This window comes from Aspergillus fijiensis, assembly GCF_003184825.1.
Source record: "Aspergillus fijiensis CBS 313.89 unplaced genomic scaffold BO72scaffold_36, whole genome shotgun sequence".
NCBI lineage: Eukaryota > Fungi > Ascomycota > Eurotiomycetes > Eurotiales > Aspergillaceae > Aspergillus > Aspergillus fijiensis.
This window is the reverse complement of record NW_024469012.1, coordinates 140,634-156,235: the sequence shown is the minus strand read 5'-3', so window position 1 is coordinate 156,235 and position 15,602 is coordinate 140,634. Positions and strand designations below refer to the sequence as shown.

The 15,602-nt window shown below is 50.1% G+C and overlaps 7 protein-coding genes across 7 annotated transcripts; 4 read left to right on the top strand and 3 right to left on the bottom strand.

Annotated features, from left to right (window-relative positions):
- Window positions 1-80: 80 nt before the first annotated feature.
- BO72DRAFT_408056 (dolichol-phosphate mannosyltransferase subunit 3) lies at window positions 81-1,096 on the top strand. Its single transcript, XM_040942371.1, has 3 exons — window positions 81-243; window positions 308-376; window positions 458-1,096. Exons 1-3 carry the CDS (start codon window positions 196-198, stop codon window positions 617-619), a joined length of 279 nt encoding a protein of 92 aa, XP_040799563.1. The 5' UTR covers window positions 81-195; the 3' UTR covers window positions 620-1,096.
- Window positions 1,097-1,255: 159 nt separating this feature from the next.
- BO72DRAFT_449750 (xanthine phosphoribosyltransferase) lies at window positions 1,256-2,468 on the bottom strand. Its single transcript, XM_040945094.1, has 4 exons — window positions 2,062-2,468; window positions 1,686-1,998; window positions 1,506-1,618; window positions 1,256-1,435 (listed from the first exon to the last, which is right to left on the bottom strand). Exons 1-4 carry the CDS (start codon window positions 2,106-2,108, stop codon window positions 1,387-1,389), a joined length of 522 nt encoding a protein of 173 aa, XP_040799562.1. The 5' UTR covers window positions 2,109-2,468; the 3' UTR covers window positions 1,256-1,386.
- A 1,357-nt stretch (window positions 2,469-3,825) lies between these two features.
- BO72DRAFT_432960 (SDR family oxidoreductase) lies at window positions 3,826-5,362 on the top strand. The gene is made up of 6 exons (XM_040943182.1): window positions 3,826-3,954; window positions 4,062-4,286; window positions 4,338-4,345; window positions 4,408-4,559; window positions 4,636-4,730; window positions 4,783-5,362. Exons 1-6 carry the CDS (start codon window positions 3,911-3,913, stop codon window positions 5,159-5,161), a joined length of 903 nt encoding a protein of 300 aa, XP_040799561.1. The 5' UTR covers window positions 3,826-3,910; the 3' UTR covers window positions 5,162-5,362.
- A 170-nt stretch (window positions 5,363-5,532) lies between these two features.
- BO72DRAFT_449748 (succinate--CoA ligase (GDP-forming) subunit beta) lies at window positions 5,533-7,866 on the top strand. The gene is made up of 8 exons (XM_040945093.1): window positions 5,533-5,757; window positions 5,839-5,922; window positions 5,987-6,059; window positions 6,116-6,215; window positions 6,279-6,824; window positions 6,879-6,925; window positions 6,982-7,274; window positions 7,347-7,866. The coding sequence occupies exons 1-8, from the start codon at window positions 5,704-5,706 to the stop codon at window positions 7,479-7,481; spliced, it is 1,332 nt and encodes a 443-aa protein (XP_040799560.1). The 5' UTR covers window positions 5,533-5,703; the 3' UTR covers window positions 7,482-7,866.
- Window positions 7,517-9,890, bottom strand: BO72DRAFT_529294 (F-box domain protein). The gene is made up of 4 exons (XM_040950234.1): window positions 9,624-9,890; window positions 9,374-9,539; window positions 8,906-9,300; window positions 7,517-8,778 (listed from the first exon to the last, which is right to left on the bottom strand). Exons 1-4 carry the CDS (start codon window positions 9,719-9,721, stop codon window positions 7,962-7,964), a joined length of 1,476 nt encoding a protein of 491 aa, XP_040799559.1. The 5' UTR covers window positions 9,722-9,890; the 3' UTR covers window positions 7,517-7,961.
- Window positions 9,891-11,560: 1,670 nt separating this feature from the next.
- Window positions 11,561-13,677, top strand: BO72DRAFT_498009 (HSF-type DNA-binding domain protein; the record flags this gene model as incomplete). The annotated part of the gene is made up of 6 exons (XM_040948736.1): window positions 11,561-11,940; window positions 12,033-12,131; window positions 12,202-12,269; window positions 12,330-12,670; window positions 12,746-12,815; window positions 12,869-13,677. The coding sequence occupies 6 exons, from the start codon at window positions 11,561-11,563 to the stop codon at window positions 13,675-13,677; spliced, it is 1,767 nt and encodes a 588-aa protein (XP_040799558.1).
- Window positions 13,678-14,510: 833 nt separating this feature from the next.
- BO72DRAFT_449745 (DUF3245 domain-containing protein) lies at window positions 14,511-15,420 on the bottom strand. Its single transcript, XM_040945092.1, has 2 exons — window positions 15,169-15,420; window positions 14,511-15,050 (listed from the first exon to the last, which is right to left on the bottom strand). Exons 1-2 carry the CDS (start codon window positions 15,348-15,350, stop codon window positions 14,552-14,554), a joined length of 681 nt encoding a protein of 226 aa, XP_040799557.1. The 5' UTR covers window positions 15,351-15,420; the 3' UTR covers window positions 14,511-14,551.
- Between the last annotated feature and the right edge of the window lie 182 nt (window positions 15,421-15,602).

Sequence of the window (15,602 nt, the reverse complement as noted above, 5' to 3'; positions counted from 1 at the left end):
GCCGGTCTCACCTACAGCGCGTCTATACGGCGAAGAAGGACAGCACTGCGGTTCTTCAATCTAGTCACTCATTCCTATAATTCAAAGCACCCCTTCAACAAACCTTTCGCCTCGTCCGTCACATTGTATCGGCCTGATCCCCAGTTTTGTGCTCGGACTCGTACTCAACAGGCAAACCAAGATCATCAAATCACTATGACGCGTGCTCAGCAGACCCTCTCCGTTCTCCTGCTCGTCTCCTCGGTATGATGGATAGCCTCGCCCTCTCAATTCTATGTTGATCGCTAATGCAAAGTCCTGGATTCAGCTCTACCTTTCTCTATACCTGGGCCTTGTTCCTCTCAACGAAACCATTCAGAATGAGATCATTCCTGTCGTACGTCCTGCAATGAAACCCGGCTCTTTCTCTGTCCCCTGCCTCTTACCCCGCTGACCATCTGCGTCTTTTTTGAGCCAGCTTCCCTTCTATGCTCTGATATGCTTCGGATGCTACCTCCTCGGCCGCTTGGGCTTAGCGATTCTCACCTTCAACGATGTCCCGGAGGCGCACACGGAACTGCAAAAGGAGATCGAACAGGCCAAGGCCGAATTGCGCAGAGCGAACATCGACGTTGACTGAAGTCATTAGCGCAGGCGGACGGTTGGACCATTCACACCTCCAGCAATGTACTTTATTGTGTGGAATCTGTACAATTTATGTTTATCCGATAACGCATCGCATATGAGAGGGGGGTTGGCGTTTGGTGCGGCACATCCACAAGCGTTGATTGCTACGGACAAGGATCGATATTACAGGGGCTGCAAAAGATTGGCTGTAGCTTAGGATTTATCCAATGGATGATTCCTATAATTATATCGCTTCACCTGTGATGCAGTAGTCTGTCATCTAAGCTATGCAGAGTCCTATAGGCAATCTAGACCAGGATCAGCTAGGTCAAGGACAATAACCCGAGCTGCTTCAATCTTGTTGTGCCGGACGAAGATCCAGCAGGGTACGCTGAGATGTGGGGATTTCCCGTAACTAGTTATGATGGTTCGGACGGGTTAGCGCAGTATTCGAAGACGATACGGCCGTCTTTCTAGTTCCGTGGGCATGACGAAATATCACATTCGCGAAACGGGCGGGATCGTCCACATCGAATAGAAAGTCGCAGCATTTTGGCATGCAAAGCCAGACGATTTGATCTTCAGTGGTCTCTTGCTTTTGTTCTATAAAAATCAATCAAATAACACCATCCAGCAATGGCCAATGTCGAAAAAAAGAGTATAATGTGTCTTGTAAACCGAAGCGATGTATATGCATAATAGATGAACTGGGATGCAGGAACGGCGGGTCCGGTGCATCGAGCGTCGGATAAGTCATGCAGGTGTTGACGGACAAGGAGCTTAGAAGAGAGGGTTTTCCTTGGCCAATCGGTCGTGCTCATCAATGTCCCTGTGGTAGTGTGTGTCAATAACACCTAACGGCTGCAGAACATTGGATAAATTGCGGAAGAACAACATACTTGGCTTCCCAAGGATAGCAGATCCATACATCCTCGGTAGTAACCGCGGCATGGTAACGACCGGATTCCATCATATCAGCTGGCAAGACACCCTTCTTGGACTTGTTCTTGTTCTGTTTACCAGGTCAGAAAACTCCGAAGTTCTTCTCGGGAGTGGGAGAGCATGGAGAGATATCTTACGTGAAGCACGAAAATAGAGAAGTTCGTCTTCTCGCCTTCCCGTCCAAGCTGCTTCTGCGCGTCCTCGACATCCTTCTGGAGCTCGCGCACGGCGTATTCGAGGGTCGTGCGAGTGTCGTCAACCTCATCAACAATGAGGATATTTTTGCCAATCAGATTCGACATCTCCAAAGAGCTAAGGTCGAGCCACTGTGTCCGGGTGACCTTGGTACCAGGGACCTCCTCGGGATCGCCGCGGCCGAGGTCCTCGTAGAGAGACAAACCGATGGCTTGGATGGGAATGTTGGGCTCGCCCGAGCGCTTCAGGAAAGATCTAGGCACGAGAAGAATTAGAATAGGCACCTCTGGGTTTCACCCAACGTGGGCTGCCACGAACCGGAGGATACGAGCAGGAACATAACCACCACCACCAATGGCGATCATCAAATTAGGGCGGATAGTGGACAGGATCTTGTCGGCAGAGTCCTGGCATAGTTTGTGGACCTATCACGCTCCGATAGACGTTAACCAAATTATTGACAATAAGTTGATAAACTCATGCTGGACTGGCGGGACAGTGCGCGCACGCGGACAGTGATGAACGCCTCGTCTCAACGAGTGAGAGATACTGCGCGAGAGGGGGGGTGACGCAAATGTCTGGTCTGCAAGGGGCCAAAAAAGAAAAAAGCAAGCATACCTGGTTATAGGTGACATAGTACTTTTGCGTCATTTTGGCGGCGGAGAGGCAATTAGGCACAAAGTGTTGAATACAGTGAGTACGATAGTAGAGAGATCGGGATTGAATCTGGTGGATTGGTGGATTGGAACTTTGACTGAGCACAGCAGCGGAAAGTAGAGGGGGAAAATTTTTCTGGAAAATGATCGTGCCACAAAAGATAAGACAAGCAATGAGGGGTAAATTTAGGGACACTGAAGAAGAAATAATTATCCAAATTCGAAATTTCTTCTCTATGTCTTTTTTGTTTTCTCTTCTTTTTTTTTCCCTTTTTTGGTTTCCTTACTTAATGACGCACTAAGGGAGTCAAGGCTGCACAGAGCCAAAGACTGGGGATAAGCAGAGGATAAGGTTGCCCGCCATCGCCCGCCTGCCAAGTGCCTAACTAGACATGCAAGGGACCTATCAGCTTACAGTTCCGGCCGCTAAATCCCTGAACTGCCCCGCAGTCTCGCTTCCACAGAGACGGAGTCCGGAGACCTCCGGTAGCCTATGTTAGTTTGTAGGTAATGTTTGTATGGGCTTCGAAAATGTATCCATGCATGTACTGTCCGTCTATGGCACTACAGGAGATATACTCAAATATATCAACTCTGTCCTGTGGCTTCAAAGCTCCTCAAGCCGTCTGTCCATGGGGAGTCGGGGACCGTGTGAGTGGTAGAAAAGGCGCGCACCTTGACCGAACGGCTTCTGCTAGTTTAGGTTTTTATAGTCGTCCTTACCTGATTGTCTATAGTCAGACCTGGCTCTTAGTGCTTGGTGGCTCAAGAGGATCATGGACCAAGTTAAGTCAACTCTAACAATCTCCTGTTTTGTACTAGCATAGCCGGTTTCATCTGGAATCGGAATTTCTATGCCACTTAGTCCCTGGTTACTAGCGACCACACCATGTGCATTGGGGATCCCACCTCATTGGATTCCAGACTATAGTTTAGCGGGGTAGATCTGAAGCAATAATACAGATTGAGTTATCAAGCTCCCAGATTGTGTACCCGGGGCCTTTCGCAGGATACCAGATCAATAACCTCCAAATTAGAGGGGAGTGGCAGGTTTTTATAAGGCCGAGTATGTCTGCAGGTATTGAGTGAATATATCACCCGATTCATGTTGTACGCAAGCTATGAGACCTGTGGATTGGGTTATCTTTTTCGCAATATTCTTGTGCGCCAAATCATCATCTATCATCGTCATCTGTGATAGAATTAGCTTTTTACACATATGTCTTTCCTTTGCACGGAGTAATTTATTTTATACATGAGATGGATCTCTTATTCCAGATTGTCAAGGGTAATGGCAGGCAGGCACGCGCACGGGTACTTACCGATGCTCACTACGAAAAGGGTTTCTTGGCATGATCCCACCCCTGCAAGCTCATGACAAGAGTAAATGCCGAGGTTCATATATATGTCCCCAACCGTGTGACCGCTATGATCAAAAGTTGCAATTGTACCAAACAGCACCTGTGTACTGAGGCTTACGGATATTAACACGCAAATCAAAATATCATACAATGGCCGGCATCGATGACAAGCAAATGTCTGTCCTAATCACAGGGTAAGCTTTAAAATACCTCCTCGATGTGCTTGTGATTCGCATGACACCTTGTGAAGCAGCCTTACACAAACGTTTAATGGATAGAAACTGACTGCAATGATACATAGGTGTTCCCCCGGTGGAATAGGTAACTCGCTGGCTCGTGAGTTCCACAGAAATGGGCTACGCGTGTTCGCGACAGCAAGAAGTGCAGACACCCTGCAAGATTTGGCATCAATCGGTATTGAAACGTTGAGCCTTGAGGTGGATGACCAAGAAAGCGTACAGTCTTGCTTCTCAGACATCAATGCTAGACTCGGGGGCAAGGGACTCAATTACCTAGTGAATAATGCGTGAGAAATCCTTATACCCAGTTTGAGTTGACGCGCTGACATGCTCTTTAGAGGCCGCAGTAAGTTCTGACTGGTGATGGTCGGGTAATCAATGGATAAAGACTGATCTCACAATGGACAGATTACACGGTCCCAGCGATGGAGGCTGAGCTCTCGGAAGTTCGCGCAACTTTCGAAACCAACCTCTTTTCAGTCATCTACATTTGCCAGGTTTTCTTGCCTCTTCTCATCAGAGCCAAAGGAACCATTGTACAAGTCGGAAGTGTCGCTGGGGTATGCATCTACCACGTAAACTAAAAGCCGAGAGAGACGCGTCGGGATTTGCAGGCTGGTGCTAATGCTGACCCAGATTATTCCATATGTCTTTGGGTCGGTCTACAATGCCTCGAAGGCCGCCCTGCATTCATTCAGTGATACCTTACGGGTAGAACTCGCTCCTTTCGGGTATGCGCCCTGCCCTCCTTCTTGCCCGCAAAGGCATCTCTGACCTTTCTAGGGTCAATGTCACCACGATCGTCACCGGAGGTGTACAATCCCGTATTGCTCGGATCAAACGTACGCTCACTCCCGACTCAATGTATCTCCCAATCGAAGAGGAGTACAATCGACGCGTGGTTCACAGTCAGGATGGGGCCATGCCAAATTCCGATTATGCGCGGAGTGTGGTCTCACAAATACTATATGGACCAGCCCCATTGCGTTGGGTCTGGCCATGGGCGCCAAGCCGTAGCTGGATCTGGGAAGGTAACAAAAGTTGGGTTGTTTGGCTTCTCAGTGGGGGGTGGGCTTGGACTGGCCTGTTCCATTTTATGATGACAAGAATGTTCAAGCTTTACAGATTGAAGAAGGTGGAAGATGGGAAAAAGGCCGTGTGATTTCTTCCAGGTTTACTGGTAAGGGGTCCGTTGTAGTGGGATTTTGTGCTGAGGACGAGCTTGGAAGATCCAATGAGGTAAATTGATCTGGTCTTGGGACAGTTAAGTATGAGCAACTTAGCTAAGGTTTCCACCTTCTCCTTTGCGCCTTCTATTGATAACACGAGAAGGATTGAGTCAAGTAGAGAAATATAAAAAAAGGAAGCGCGGCATAGGTACCTTGTAGTATCTACCTAGTATCTGCTCAGGCAGTTGTTCGAGATCTTTATGGCTTACTCATGCCGAAAATGCACGCTGGTTGGCCCGTCAGGTGACCTCTCCGATTGCTACCGCCCGTAACGTCCCAAGGTAATAATATCATCCCGAGTTTCGTAGCCGCGAAAAAGAAAGCTGTTCTCCCATCAGCACCCAACTTCCCCCCTCCCTTATCACCAAACCTCACTTTGGAGGATCTTCTCATTTCTCATAAATCTAGCCTCTCTGACAGGTTCCCCTTGATTCCTCTCCCCTCTTTATAATTCCTTTTCCTACCTGGTGTCAAAATGTTCAAGCTTGCCCGCAGCAAACCGGTTACCGCGGCCTTGAGAGCTGCGACGGTGAGTTATCCTTGCCTACTGAAAATTGTGTTCTTCATAATCCATATGGTCTCATCTGCTAACACTTGTGGTTACTCATAGGAGTCTTCTTTCCAGTCCCGCCTGGGCCAGCAGCAGAGAAACCTCTCCATCCACGAATACCTGTCCGCGAACTTGCTCAAGTCGGTACGGCACACGCGCGCTATCTACAACCATGTTCTGGCTTTTTCCGGTGCTGACAAGTCGCTAGTATGGCGTCGGAATGCCCAAGGGTGAAGTCGCCCGCTCCGCAGAGGAAGCTGAGGCCGTTGCCAAGTCCCTCGGTGCGTTTTTCCATGCTTACATTTCGAGTCGCGGTTCGCTAAGACCATGATAATAGGTAACGATGATATGGTCATCAAGGCTCAGGTTCTCGCTGGTGGTCGTGGCAAGGGTACTTTCAGTAACGGTCTGAAGGGTGGTGTGCGCGTGATCTACTCGTGAGTATGACTGGGAGCGTCAGATTTGCTTCTGTCTTTTAACATGAACCATTTTTTCTCCAGGCCTACCGAGGCAAAGATGTTCGCTGGACAGATGATTGGAGAGAAGCTTATCACCAAGCAGACTGGTGCTGCCGGTCGTCTTTGCAACTCCGTCTACATCTGTGAGCGCAAGTTCGCTCGTCGCGAGTTCTACCTCGCCGTTCTCATGGACCGAGCTACCCAGGGTCCTGTCATTGTCGCCTCATCTCAGGGTGGTATGGATATTGAAGCTGTCGCTAAGGAGAACCCCGACGCCATCATCACTACTCCTATCGACATCAAGGTTGGAGTCACCGACGAGATCGCCACGAAGATCGCTACCGAGCTTGGCTTCTCTGAGCAATGCATTGACGAGGCTCGCGACACTATCCAGAAGCTGTACAAGGTCTTCATGGAGAGGGATGCCACCCAGATCGAGATCAACCCCCTCTCCGAGACTTCTGACCACAAGGTCATGGCCATGGATGCTAAGCTGAACTTCGACGACAACGCCGAATTCAGACAGAAGGAGGTCTTCGAGTGGAGAGACACCACCCAAGAGGACGCTGATGAGGTCAAGGCTGCTACGTATGTTCTTCAAGTGGATCAAACTGATTCGAAGAGTTTCTAATCCGGGTACAGACACGGCTTGAACTTCATCAAGCTTGACGGTGATATTGGATGCTTGGGTAAGATCAAATACAAGAGCTCAGATCAATATGCCTTCCGCTAATCTTCAGTGCAGTCAACGGTGCTGGTCTGGCCATGGCCACCATGGATATCATCAAGCTTAACGGTGGTAACCCCGCCAACTTCCTCGACGTCGGTGGCGGTGCTACCCCCGCTGCTATCAAGTCCGCCTTCGAGCTTATCACCAGCGATCCTAAGGTGACTGCCATCTTTGTCAACATCTTCGGTGGTATTGTTCGTTGCGACGCTATCGCTCAGGGCTTGATCAACGTCGTGCAGGAGATGGGCCTGCGTACTCCCATCGTTGCCCGTCTTCAGGGCACCAACATGGAGCAGGCGAACAAGCTGGTATGAACACCCATGGCTTCTCATCATTCTTAGTATGAGCAAAGTACCGAGCTAACCGTATTGTCTTTGTAGCTCAACGACTCTGGCCTCAAGATCTTCTCCATTGAGGATCTCCAGAGCGCTGCCGAGAAGTCGGTTCAGTTCTCCAAGGTCGTCAAGTTGGCTCGCGAGATCGATGTCGGTGTTGAGTTCACTCTTGGTATCTAAATTCCATGTCGACATAGACCTGCGTCTCCTTAGCTGATGCTCCACTATCTCTTGTATTTTTCTCTTCTTTGTTTTTCTGCAATTTCTTTTCTTGATATCTATATTTTTCTTTCCGGTGGCCGAGAGGACAGGAAGATTCGAGTTCAAATATGCAGCGAGATGCGGAGTTATTGGCCGAGGAGGGCGACAGCCTTTCTTTCTTAAGGTATGATGCTAACGCACTGCTGCTGCTTAGAGAATGATCGGTCATAAGGAGTTGCCCACGAGTTAAACATAATGGTGATACACGAGATGGATCCAGGCGAGAGTACCTGGGAAATTCTTATAGATGGTTCTGTATATCGTCCATGTCTAGGTTTATTTCTTATTGTCAATGTCTTCGTTACAATGATTTAGAATCCTCGTGCCATTTGAGGACAATGGCTGTCCCGCTAGGATTGGCTTCCCAATCCCAGAGCCTGATTAGCGAGACATCAGGTCTTAGGAATCATCCGTAAACTCAGCGTGGGCCAGAGTATCATCTTCTACAGGCCAGGCTCTTGTCTCGGTCTGGTGAACCTGGAGAACAAACTCCCGATCCCCAAGGAAAAAGGCGTCCGCATCGTGACAGCTCGGATCCATTCCTCTCGCCGCTCGATGGGGCGGTTGGGCTGATGTGTTAGATACCCATAGAGCTGGTCTGCCACCGTCCTCCCTGAGGTAGTACAGTAGATTGTGGTCCACAGCCACCGCATTCAAAAAATGATAGGGCCTATTATCCCAGGTGAATTCGTGCAGACTGATTTCATCCGTTTGAGGGTCGTAAGTAGCTATAACCCATTGAAACGATCGCGTGACGGCCCCGTTCAATGGTGACTGCACGAAGAACACCGCGAATCGGTAATGATTATTGTCCCAAGACCGGCTCAGCATCTCGAGCGACCAGTCCCGATGAACGGCGGATAATGGAAAAGCGCGCTGGGTGTGCGCATGTCCTTCGCCATCCATGGAATATTTTCTTATGCAAACTCGGTACGTCTCCAGAAGTTCGATATGAACAACGACAAGGGTCTTGGTGGCGGGCAGCAAATCTAGTACTGCCACTTGGGGAACATTCTCGATTGTGTGAGCGGTACGCGACCACATGTCCCAGTAGGTCACGGATTCTGTATCGATCTTGTCCCCAGACTCCGTGACCGTATAACTGTTGTAGGCTACGGCGACTGTGTTGTCGCGTACCGCAAAGCCAGTCACGTTGAGGGATGGGATACGGAACCAGGCGTGCTCCTCGGTCTCCAGATCCCAAACATGACAATACCTGAGGGAAATCAATATATCCTGTGAGCCCTTGCACGCACTACACCTCAAGATCATCCGATCATGTTTCTCGAACTATCATCTAGACAAAGGGGAGTATAAGAAGAGGGGGGGAAAACAAAACTTACGCGCGAGTGCTGGTCGCTACAACCACGGAGTTCGAGATCCCCACCAATCGAAAGCGATCTCGGTTTTCGGTGCAAAACTGCTGCCTTGTAGAGTTGCGAATACTGTGTACAACGAGGAGGTCGGGGCTCCTAAGCCATGCAAACCTCCCGTGGGCGTAAGCGAAGGTGTTGGGCGTGGGGGCGCTGTGGGGGGTTGGTTGGCCATCGATCACTTTCACGGCCCTCTGTGCGGCGGCGGCAGCGACGGGTTGGCCGCGCTCCAAGTAGAGCCTCCGTTGAGCGTACCGCGTGATCTCGGCCGTGGTGAGGTGCGTACTGGAGTTGTTTGTCCATTGGCGATATACGGTGCGCTTGGTAGAAGCAGATGACAGAAGCGCGTGCCATCGTCTCGAGACCTGGGGGGTACGAGCTGCGTTAAGTCCCGGTCCATCAACAAGTCTGCTCCCCGTGTCCCTGATAGTCACCTACTCTCCTGAGCACGTGAAGATCGGAAACGCTCAGATGCTGCACAATCTGGAGGGCGATCTCGGGCAGGAACTCGCCTAGGATGTCTTTCTGGAAGGTCCGCTGTTCGATGCATGCGCGTAAATCGCACCATTCGGTGGAGTTCAGTTGGTTCAGCAGTTCATGATACCTGCGACTTGAAACTTAGCACTATCACGTCTGGGCGGGGAAACAGATAAGGAAGGGGGTGGGCGTAGGACGAGTTGGCTCATACGCAGCTCTTCGGGCGGAATTTGTGCTCAGATTATTAAAAAGAGAGATGATCTGCTGGATGGTTGTGGCATTATCACTAGACGGTGAATCCAGACTCATAGCTGAATTCGGGCACTGCGCCGGAGGGGAAAGGGGTTGGGGGGGAACGTTGTGGGGATAGAGAACAAGGAATCCCCAAAGGAAAAGAACAGGTAGAGTACGGAGTATAGCAGTGCTTGTGGCGTGATTAGACAGGGAAAGTTGCAAGAATATAATGTGAGGAGAGAGGATGGAGCTGTCACATTGACTATTGTAGATTAAGTTTTATTATTGACAGGACAGGATTTCCGGCTATGGATCAGCTTGGGTGTCTTGTTATGGTAAATTACCATAGATACCCAGAAATATATATAAGACTACTAAGTTATGAGTATGACTATGTAGCTTTACTTATGATTAGCATAGTACAATGTAGGCAAACAGACTGAATAAGTATCAAATGTGTTTTCAGCTTCATTGTCCTTCCAAAATATGCACCCAGCCTTCCTTGTTCATCTCCTTATTTAGGGTGGTTACTATTGTTGCTTGTGATTGATTAATCGATCTTATTGTTCTCTCCTCTGCGGTTCCTCCCGCCGACGTGATCAGAATAAAGTACGAAAGGTTCTCCAGGCAGCTTGTACTGCACCTAGTATGTTAATTTATGAGTAACTAGTACGAGTACAACTGTGACTTTAAATTATGCTAGTTCCAACGGAACAAGCAGCCTGCGCTGCAGATCTGATCGTCTTCTGGCCCCCATCCACGACGCCTCGTCCCTGATCGTTTTCGGAGACTCACTCCTCTTTGTCCTCGTCGCACTGCTGTCCAGTCCAGTATATCCCTTCATACCCTAAGGGTTTCAGAAGGGAAGAGAGGAAAGGGAGACTAAGTCCTCAGTACCTAGTATTGAAGATGATATGACATCGAATGGAAACCAGCAAGCAACACGAGACAACGAGACTCGTTGACCATCCACGGGGGTTCTCTTCTCTTGCTTTTGAGCTCCACCGAGGAAGCTATGTACGGACACGAGAAGCATCCATCCAACGGACTGACCAGCAGAATGAGCCTCGAGCAAAATTTCAGGAAAACTCGATTGAGAAGAAACGGGGGGGAAAAGAAAAGAAAAAGAAACCCGAAAACTGAAAACTGAAAACTGAAAATAGGCCAGCAAAGCTAGGGTCGACCAATGGAACAAGCCCAGGATGATCGAGGCAGCGGAGAGACTTTTGAAGAAGTGTTGATCCTCAGTTCCAGTCCGTTCGGCCCAGACCCTCTTTTTTCTCCCTCTTGTCTCTCTCTATCTTGCGGTCTCGCGGTCCTGCAGTCTCGCAGTTTCTCTGTCTCGTTCTTCTCTTTGGGCTTGTAAATCATCATCATCCTCATCATCATCAATATAATTCATTTATTTACCCTCACCACTATTTACACCATTCCCTCGATCTTATTCTTTCTCCCTCTGTAATCCAAATTTCAATGTCTCTTTTCCCTCTTCCCTCCCTCCCCTTTTCCTCTCTTCTTCAAATCTAGTTCTCTTATTGCTCAATCTACTATTGTTCCTTTCCTCCTATCGCCATCTGCCTTTTCACACTAAACCCGCCCCACAGGGCAACCTCAACTTCTTCCTTTTTTTCTTCCTCTCTCAATTACATGGTTCAACAGAAACCCAGAAGCCTGACAGAAAGTAACAAAAAAAAGGCACCCAACCTTATCATTAGACTGGAAGGAAGGAAGACCAGAATACGAAAAGCAGCATTGAATTTTGCTGGGTCTTTCTCTTCCTACCGGTCTATCTCTCGGTCACCCGTCCTTCGTTTCTACCTCCCCCCCCCTTCTCCTCCTCCTCCACCACCTACTCCTCCGTCGCCGCCGCCTCTTGCTCCTGTTCTCTTTTCCTCTAGACTTTTACCGCGCGAGATGAGCAGCAGCCTCGCCGATCTTCCCTCCAGGAACTCCCTTCTCGCTGCTCCTCCTGCTACTGCTGCCACCGATGCGCCGGGCAAAGTCCGAAAGATCCCTGTCCTCTCCTCCGTCGTTCCAACATCCTTCCAATCGAACGGTGATCCCATGGATGTCACACCTCCAGCCCCGGGCCCTGCGCCCCCCATCCACAGCAGCCCCGATAGCGATCGAACGGGCACGAACCTCAACATCACTACCACGACCGCTCCTAACAGCTCGGCCGACTCACAGAGTGTGAATCACCATCATCTAGGCCCTAATCAGGCAATCGGTGCCGCGGCCGCCGCGCAGCAGCCAAAGGTCGTTCAGACAGCTTTCATCCACAAGCTTTACAAGTACGTCAGCCGTCCAGCTCAATCGTCTTTGTCTCCATCAGAGATGCTACTCCATGTTCTCTGGGTTCGCACACTGACAATCAAATGAGTAGTATGCTCGAAGATCCCAGCATTCAACACCTAATATCGTGGTCCAATACCAATGATAGCTTCGTTATGTCGCCCACCTCTGAATTCTCCAAAGTACTCGCGTGAGTCTTCCTACTCCAGCGCGCCGGATCTATCCTACAAATGAGAGGAGGCGCTGACCGATCTATGCAGCCAGTACTTCAAGCACACCAATATATCCTCATTCGTCCGGCAATTGAATATGTATGGATTTCACAAAGGTATGCTGGTCCAGGCCGAAGATGGAGGGGTGCACCGTTACTGATGTCATTGGACACCAGTGAGCGACGTCTTTCATACTGGGTCTCCGGATTCTGCTCTCTGGGAATTCAAGCACGGAAATGGCAACTTCAAGCGTGGCGATCTTGTCGGCTTGCGTGAAATTAAGCGACGCGCATCCCGCCATGCGTTGATTCATCGCGATTCATTTCCAGGCCACAAAGCTGCCTCGCAACCGGGCACGCCAGCTGAGCCTGTTCCGGATGCCACTGAAGCACGCTTGATGAACCTGGAACATTCAATGTTCGATATGCATGCCCGTCTCACGCGCGCCGAAGAAGGGAACGTGGCGCTCAATGCGCGATGCCAATCGATGGCGGAAAGTTTGATCCGTTGTTATCATGTGCGTGGGCCCGATCATTCCAAATTGTATGCCAGCTATGCGGCGAAGGCAGTACTGATCTCGGTTTCGGAATAGTGGACACATTCGATTTCCCGATTCCTTCAAGGGATGATTCCTGATCGCGAAAGCATCTTGTATCGGGATGGTGAGCTTCGTCGCCTTGAGTCCTTGAAATCCGGGTGACCTAACCTTTAGCAGTGACCGGCATGCAAGCCGAGCTAGAGAAGCATTTAGATGCCGTGCGGTCTCTCGAGCACTCTCAGGATCCTTACCTATCAGTCCGCCAGCCCTACGTTGCCAACATCTCTGTCGAACCCGGCCCGCCGTTGTCCCCGCGTCAAATCCCTCAGGAGGATGGACGTCGTCCTTCGATGATGGAGAATCCGTCTCGGCCCAACATGATTCGCCCTCCTGTTCCCCCACATTTGGCTGCTTCCCCCCGTCGCTTCGGTTCGATCGGGGCCGGGCATTCCTCCCCGAACTACAGCCGCCCCCAGGCGCCGGCTGTGGTCACCCCACAACAGCCTGTGCCTCATCCCCTATCTTCGGTCTCGTCTCCTCCAGGCCCCAACCTCACTCGTCGCCATACTTCAGCCGATATCAGACAGCATGGCTGGCCGCCACCGGGAGTTTCGCCATTCCCTTCGACTCATTTGCCCACTCATGCGGCGAATCCCTGGTCGCCGTCGCGACACCGAACTCCGACCTCAAGTGAGCAGCAAGTACGCGATGTGTTGGCGCAATACGAAATGGGCGCCCCACGGCGCCTACAGGAGAGCACTCGTCATGCGACTCCTCCCTTGCACCCCGATCAAACTGTTCCCGCCGATAATGGGTGGCCCCTAGGTCCCAGGTTCCCTCGCCACGAAATGTCCCTCCCTGCAACACGGCGCTCCAGCATGGCAAGCAATGTTCATTCACTTCTTAACCCCGCCGATACGGCTGAGCGACCGGACGAAGACCAGCATGCGATGGCGGACGATCGGAAGCGGAAGCGGCTCGAGTAGACCACGAGACGCACAAAGTTTCGGTTTTGTTTCAGGCAGCGCTCTCAGGCAGCTTCTCGAGATCATCATAGTATGCGACTGTAACGAACTCAATTTCTCGATACAGTCTCCCTAATTCATCTTCGAGTGTGGCGCAGACGCTCGGAAAGAAAAACGATTTGGAAAAAGACAACAAATACACCAGTCCCTCCCCATCGTACACTGGCCAAGTCTGCGCAACGGGGGCATCACTCTGCCTGTAATCTTTCATATCTCTCTTACACGCTCTTTCGATAATTCAATTGGGCCGGAGCATTCTTTTGTACAATCATTCATGAGGGTGTGGGAAAGAGGGGCTGGGCTCGTTTGTAGCCTATTACTTTTGCGCAGGGTGTTTCTTCAATTTTGCTAACCTCTTACACTGCTTGGACAGCATGCATCATTGGTGGTTTTACCTACACCAAACACTTTGGGATTATCACTATCGATTCCCATAGTTCACACCGCTGGTTCTCCCAGTCAATCGATTGGTGGCCATGCATACTCTAGCATTTCAGGCTAATTGGGCCACTTCTGTTTATTTATACTATATACCCTGGGTTGAGTGGAACAGAATACTGCTTGGGGACACTAATTTAGAGATGAATCTATAGTGACTATTTGACTAAGACAATGTACAGAATTCAACTTCCACACTAGGCAAAGACTGGTTTGTGTCGGCTATGCTGAGTATATCGATATGATCACTAAGCCAAGAACAAACGAACGAACATTGGTCGAGGTCAGTGTTTGCTTGATATATGGTATGCCACCAGATCGAGCGGGTATCAATATTGTGTTTGGTTTATGCCTATGTACACAAGAGTGGTCGATTACCGAAACACGTACCTAGTAATCACCTCTTCTTTCTCTTCTTCGACCGTTCGGCCAAAATCTCGTCCAAAAAGCTTGTGCCCTTTTTTCTACCTCTTCGGCCAGATGAGGGTTGCGATGGACCGCTTTCTGGTTTGTCGTCGCCACCAACATCTGTCGCCTTGGCCTCGGAGCTCATGTTTTCGGTTTCTCCCGGGGTTTGTTGAGGAGGGGCATCTGCTTTCCTCTTCCTTGAAGACGAGTTATTCTTTCTGCCAATAAGAGCCAGGCGACCTTCCTCCTCATCGTCATCTTCCTGGTCAGCCCCGTGACCGGCGCCGGACGACGCCACCTTCACCGACGGTCGGCCTGCAGCGGTACCAGCGGAGGAGGCCCCCGTCTTTGCATTAGCCTTAGCCGCCATGACTTTCTGATAATTGCGACCGAGAAGCTGTTTCCGTAATTTGTCATTTGAGTCCAATTCCGTGCGATTCCAACTTCCATCCGCGGCTTTCGTCGGCAAAGGCGCTCCAACTCCGAGCCTGTAATTCTCCCCGCCCGGAATCAAGAGGTCAGCGACACGAACCAAGATATACCTCGCGAGAGGAAACACGTTTTCTCAAGTTAACGGCATTTTGGCTGGGGAAGGAGTTCGTTTACGTTTCTGGGACCGCCGTGAATATCTCATCCTCTTCGCGCTGCAACTCCTCTTCGGATTTCACATTGGCTTGGTCCTCCGCCGTCGGAGCTGGGAGCCATGATGCGACAAGCCGCTGGCTGCGGGCCAGTGCGACATTGGCCTTGTTGAGGATGATGTCTGTTTCCGATTGTGATATTGACATCCTGGGAAAAATGTTTCTGATCTGATGATTCGGCTCGTAAGGTCAATGAGGGTGCCCTTCTGGGTTTGATTTTCCGAGAGAGCTGCGTTTAATTCATATTGAACTTTTTTTTGCGATAGCGAGGCGGCAGATTCGGGCAGAACCCATATTGGGGGACTGGGGGTTCTTCACCGCTTTTCAATCTTTTGGTGATAAGGTTTGATTGGGTTGGGATTCCTTTATACTGTAGAATTGAAGTATGTTTTCGCATGC

Excerpts from the sequence above, each read along its gene's own strand:
- BO72DRAFT_449745 (XM_040945092.1), bottom strand. The coding sequence starts at position 15,350 with ATGTCAATATCACAATCGGAAACAGACATCATCCTCAACAAGGCCAAT. Across the intron at positions 15,051-15,168 it reads TTCACGGCGGTCCCAGAAAC|GCTCGGAGTTGGAGCGCCTT; the intron begins GTAAACGAACTC and ends GGAGAATTACAG.
- BO72DRAFT_529294 (XM_040950234.1), bottom strand. The coding sequence starts at position 9,721 with ATGAGTCTGGATTCACCGTCTAGTGATAATGCCACAACCATCCAGCAG. Across the intron at positions 9,301-9,373 it reads ATCTTCACGTGCTCAGGAGA|GTCTCGAGACGATGGCACGC; the intron begins GTAGGTGACTAT and ends CGTACCCCCCAG. Across the intron at positions 8,779-8,905 it reads GTAGCGACCAGCACTCGCGC|GTATTGTCATGTTTGGGATC; the intron begins GTAAGTTTTGTT and ends GATTTCCCTCAG.
- BO72DRAFT_408056 (XM_040942371.1), top strand. The coding sequence starts at position 196 with ATGACGCGTGCTCAGCAGACCCTCTCCGTTCTCCTGCTCGTCTCCTCG. Across the intron at positions 244-307 it reads TTCTCCTGCTCGTCTCCTCG|CTCTACCTTTCTCTATACCT; the intron begins GTATGATGGATA and ends TCCTGGATTCAG. Across the intron at positions 377-457 it reads AGAATGAGATCATTCCTGTC|CTTCCCTTCTATGCTCTGAT; the intron begins GTACGTCCTGCA and ends TTTTTGAGCCAG.
- BO72DRAFT_449750 (XM_040945094.1), bottom strand. The coding sequence starts at position 2,108 with ATGATCGCCATTGGTGGTGGTGGTTATGTTCCTGCTCGTATCCTCCG. Across the intron at positions 1,999-2,061 it reads GTTCCTGCTCGTATCCTCCG|ATCTTTCCTGAAGCGCTCGG; the intron begins GTTCGTGGCAGC and ends TCTCGTGCCTAG. Across the intron at positions 1,436-1,505 it reads TGCTATCCTTGGGAAGCCAA|GGACATTGATGAGCACGACC; the intron begins GTATGTTGTTCT and ends ACACTACCACAG.
- BO72DRAFT_449748 (XM_040945093.1), top strand. The coding sequence starts at position 5,704 with ATGTTCAAGCTTGCCCGCAGCAAACCGGTTACCGCGGCCTTGAGAGCT. Across the intron at positions 6,060-6,115 it reads GGCCGTTGCCAAGTCCCTCG|GTAACGATGATATGGTCATC; the intron begins GTGCGTTTTTCC and ends CCATGATAATAG. Across the intron at positions 7,275-7,346 it reads TGGAGCAGGCGAACAAGCTG|CTCAACGACTCTGGCCTCAA; the intron begins GTATGAACACCC and ends TTGTCTTTGTAG.
- BO72DRAFT_432960 (XM_040943182.1), top strand. The coding sequence starts at position 3,911 with ATGGCCGGCATCGATGACAAGCAAATGTCTGTCCTAATCACAGG. Across the intron at positions 3,955-4,061 it reads ATGTCTGTCCTAATCACAGG|GTGTTCCCCCGGTGGAATAG; the intron begins GTAAGCTTTAAA and ends AATGATACATAG. Across the intron at positions 4,560-4,635 it reads AAGTCGGAAGTGTCGCTGGG|ATTATTCCATATGTCTTTGG; the intron begins GTATGCATCTAC and ends ATGCTGACCCAG.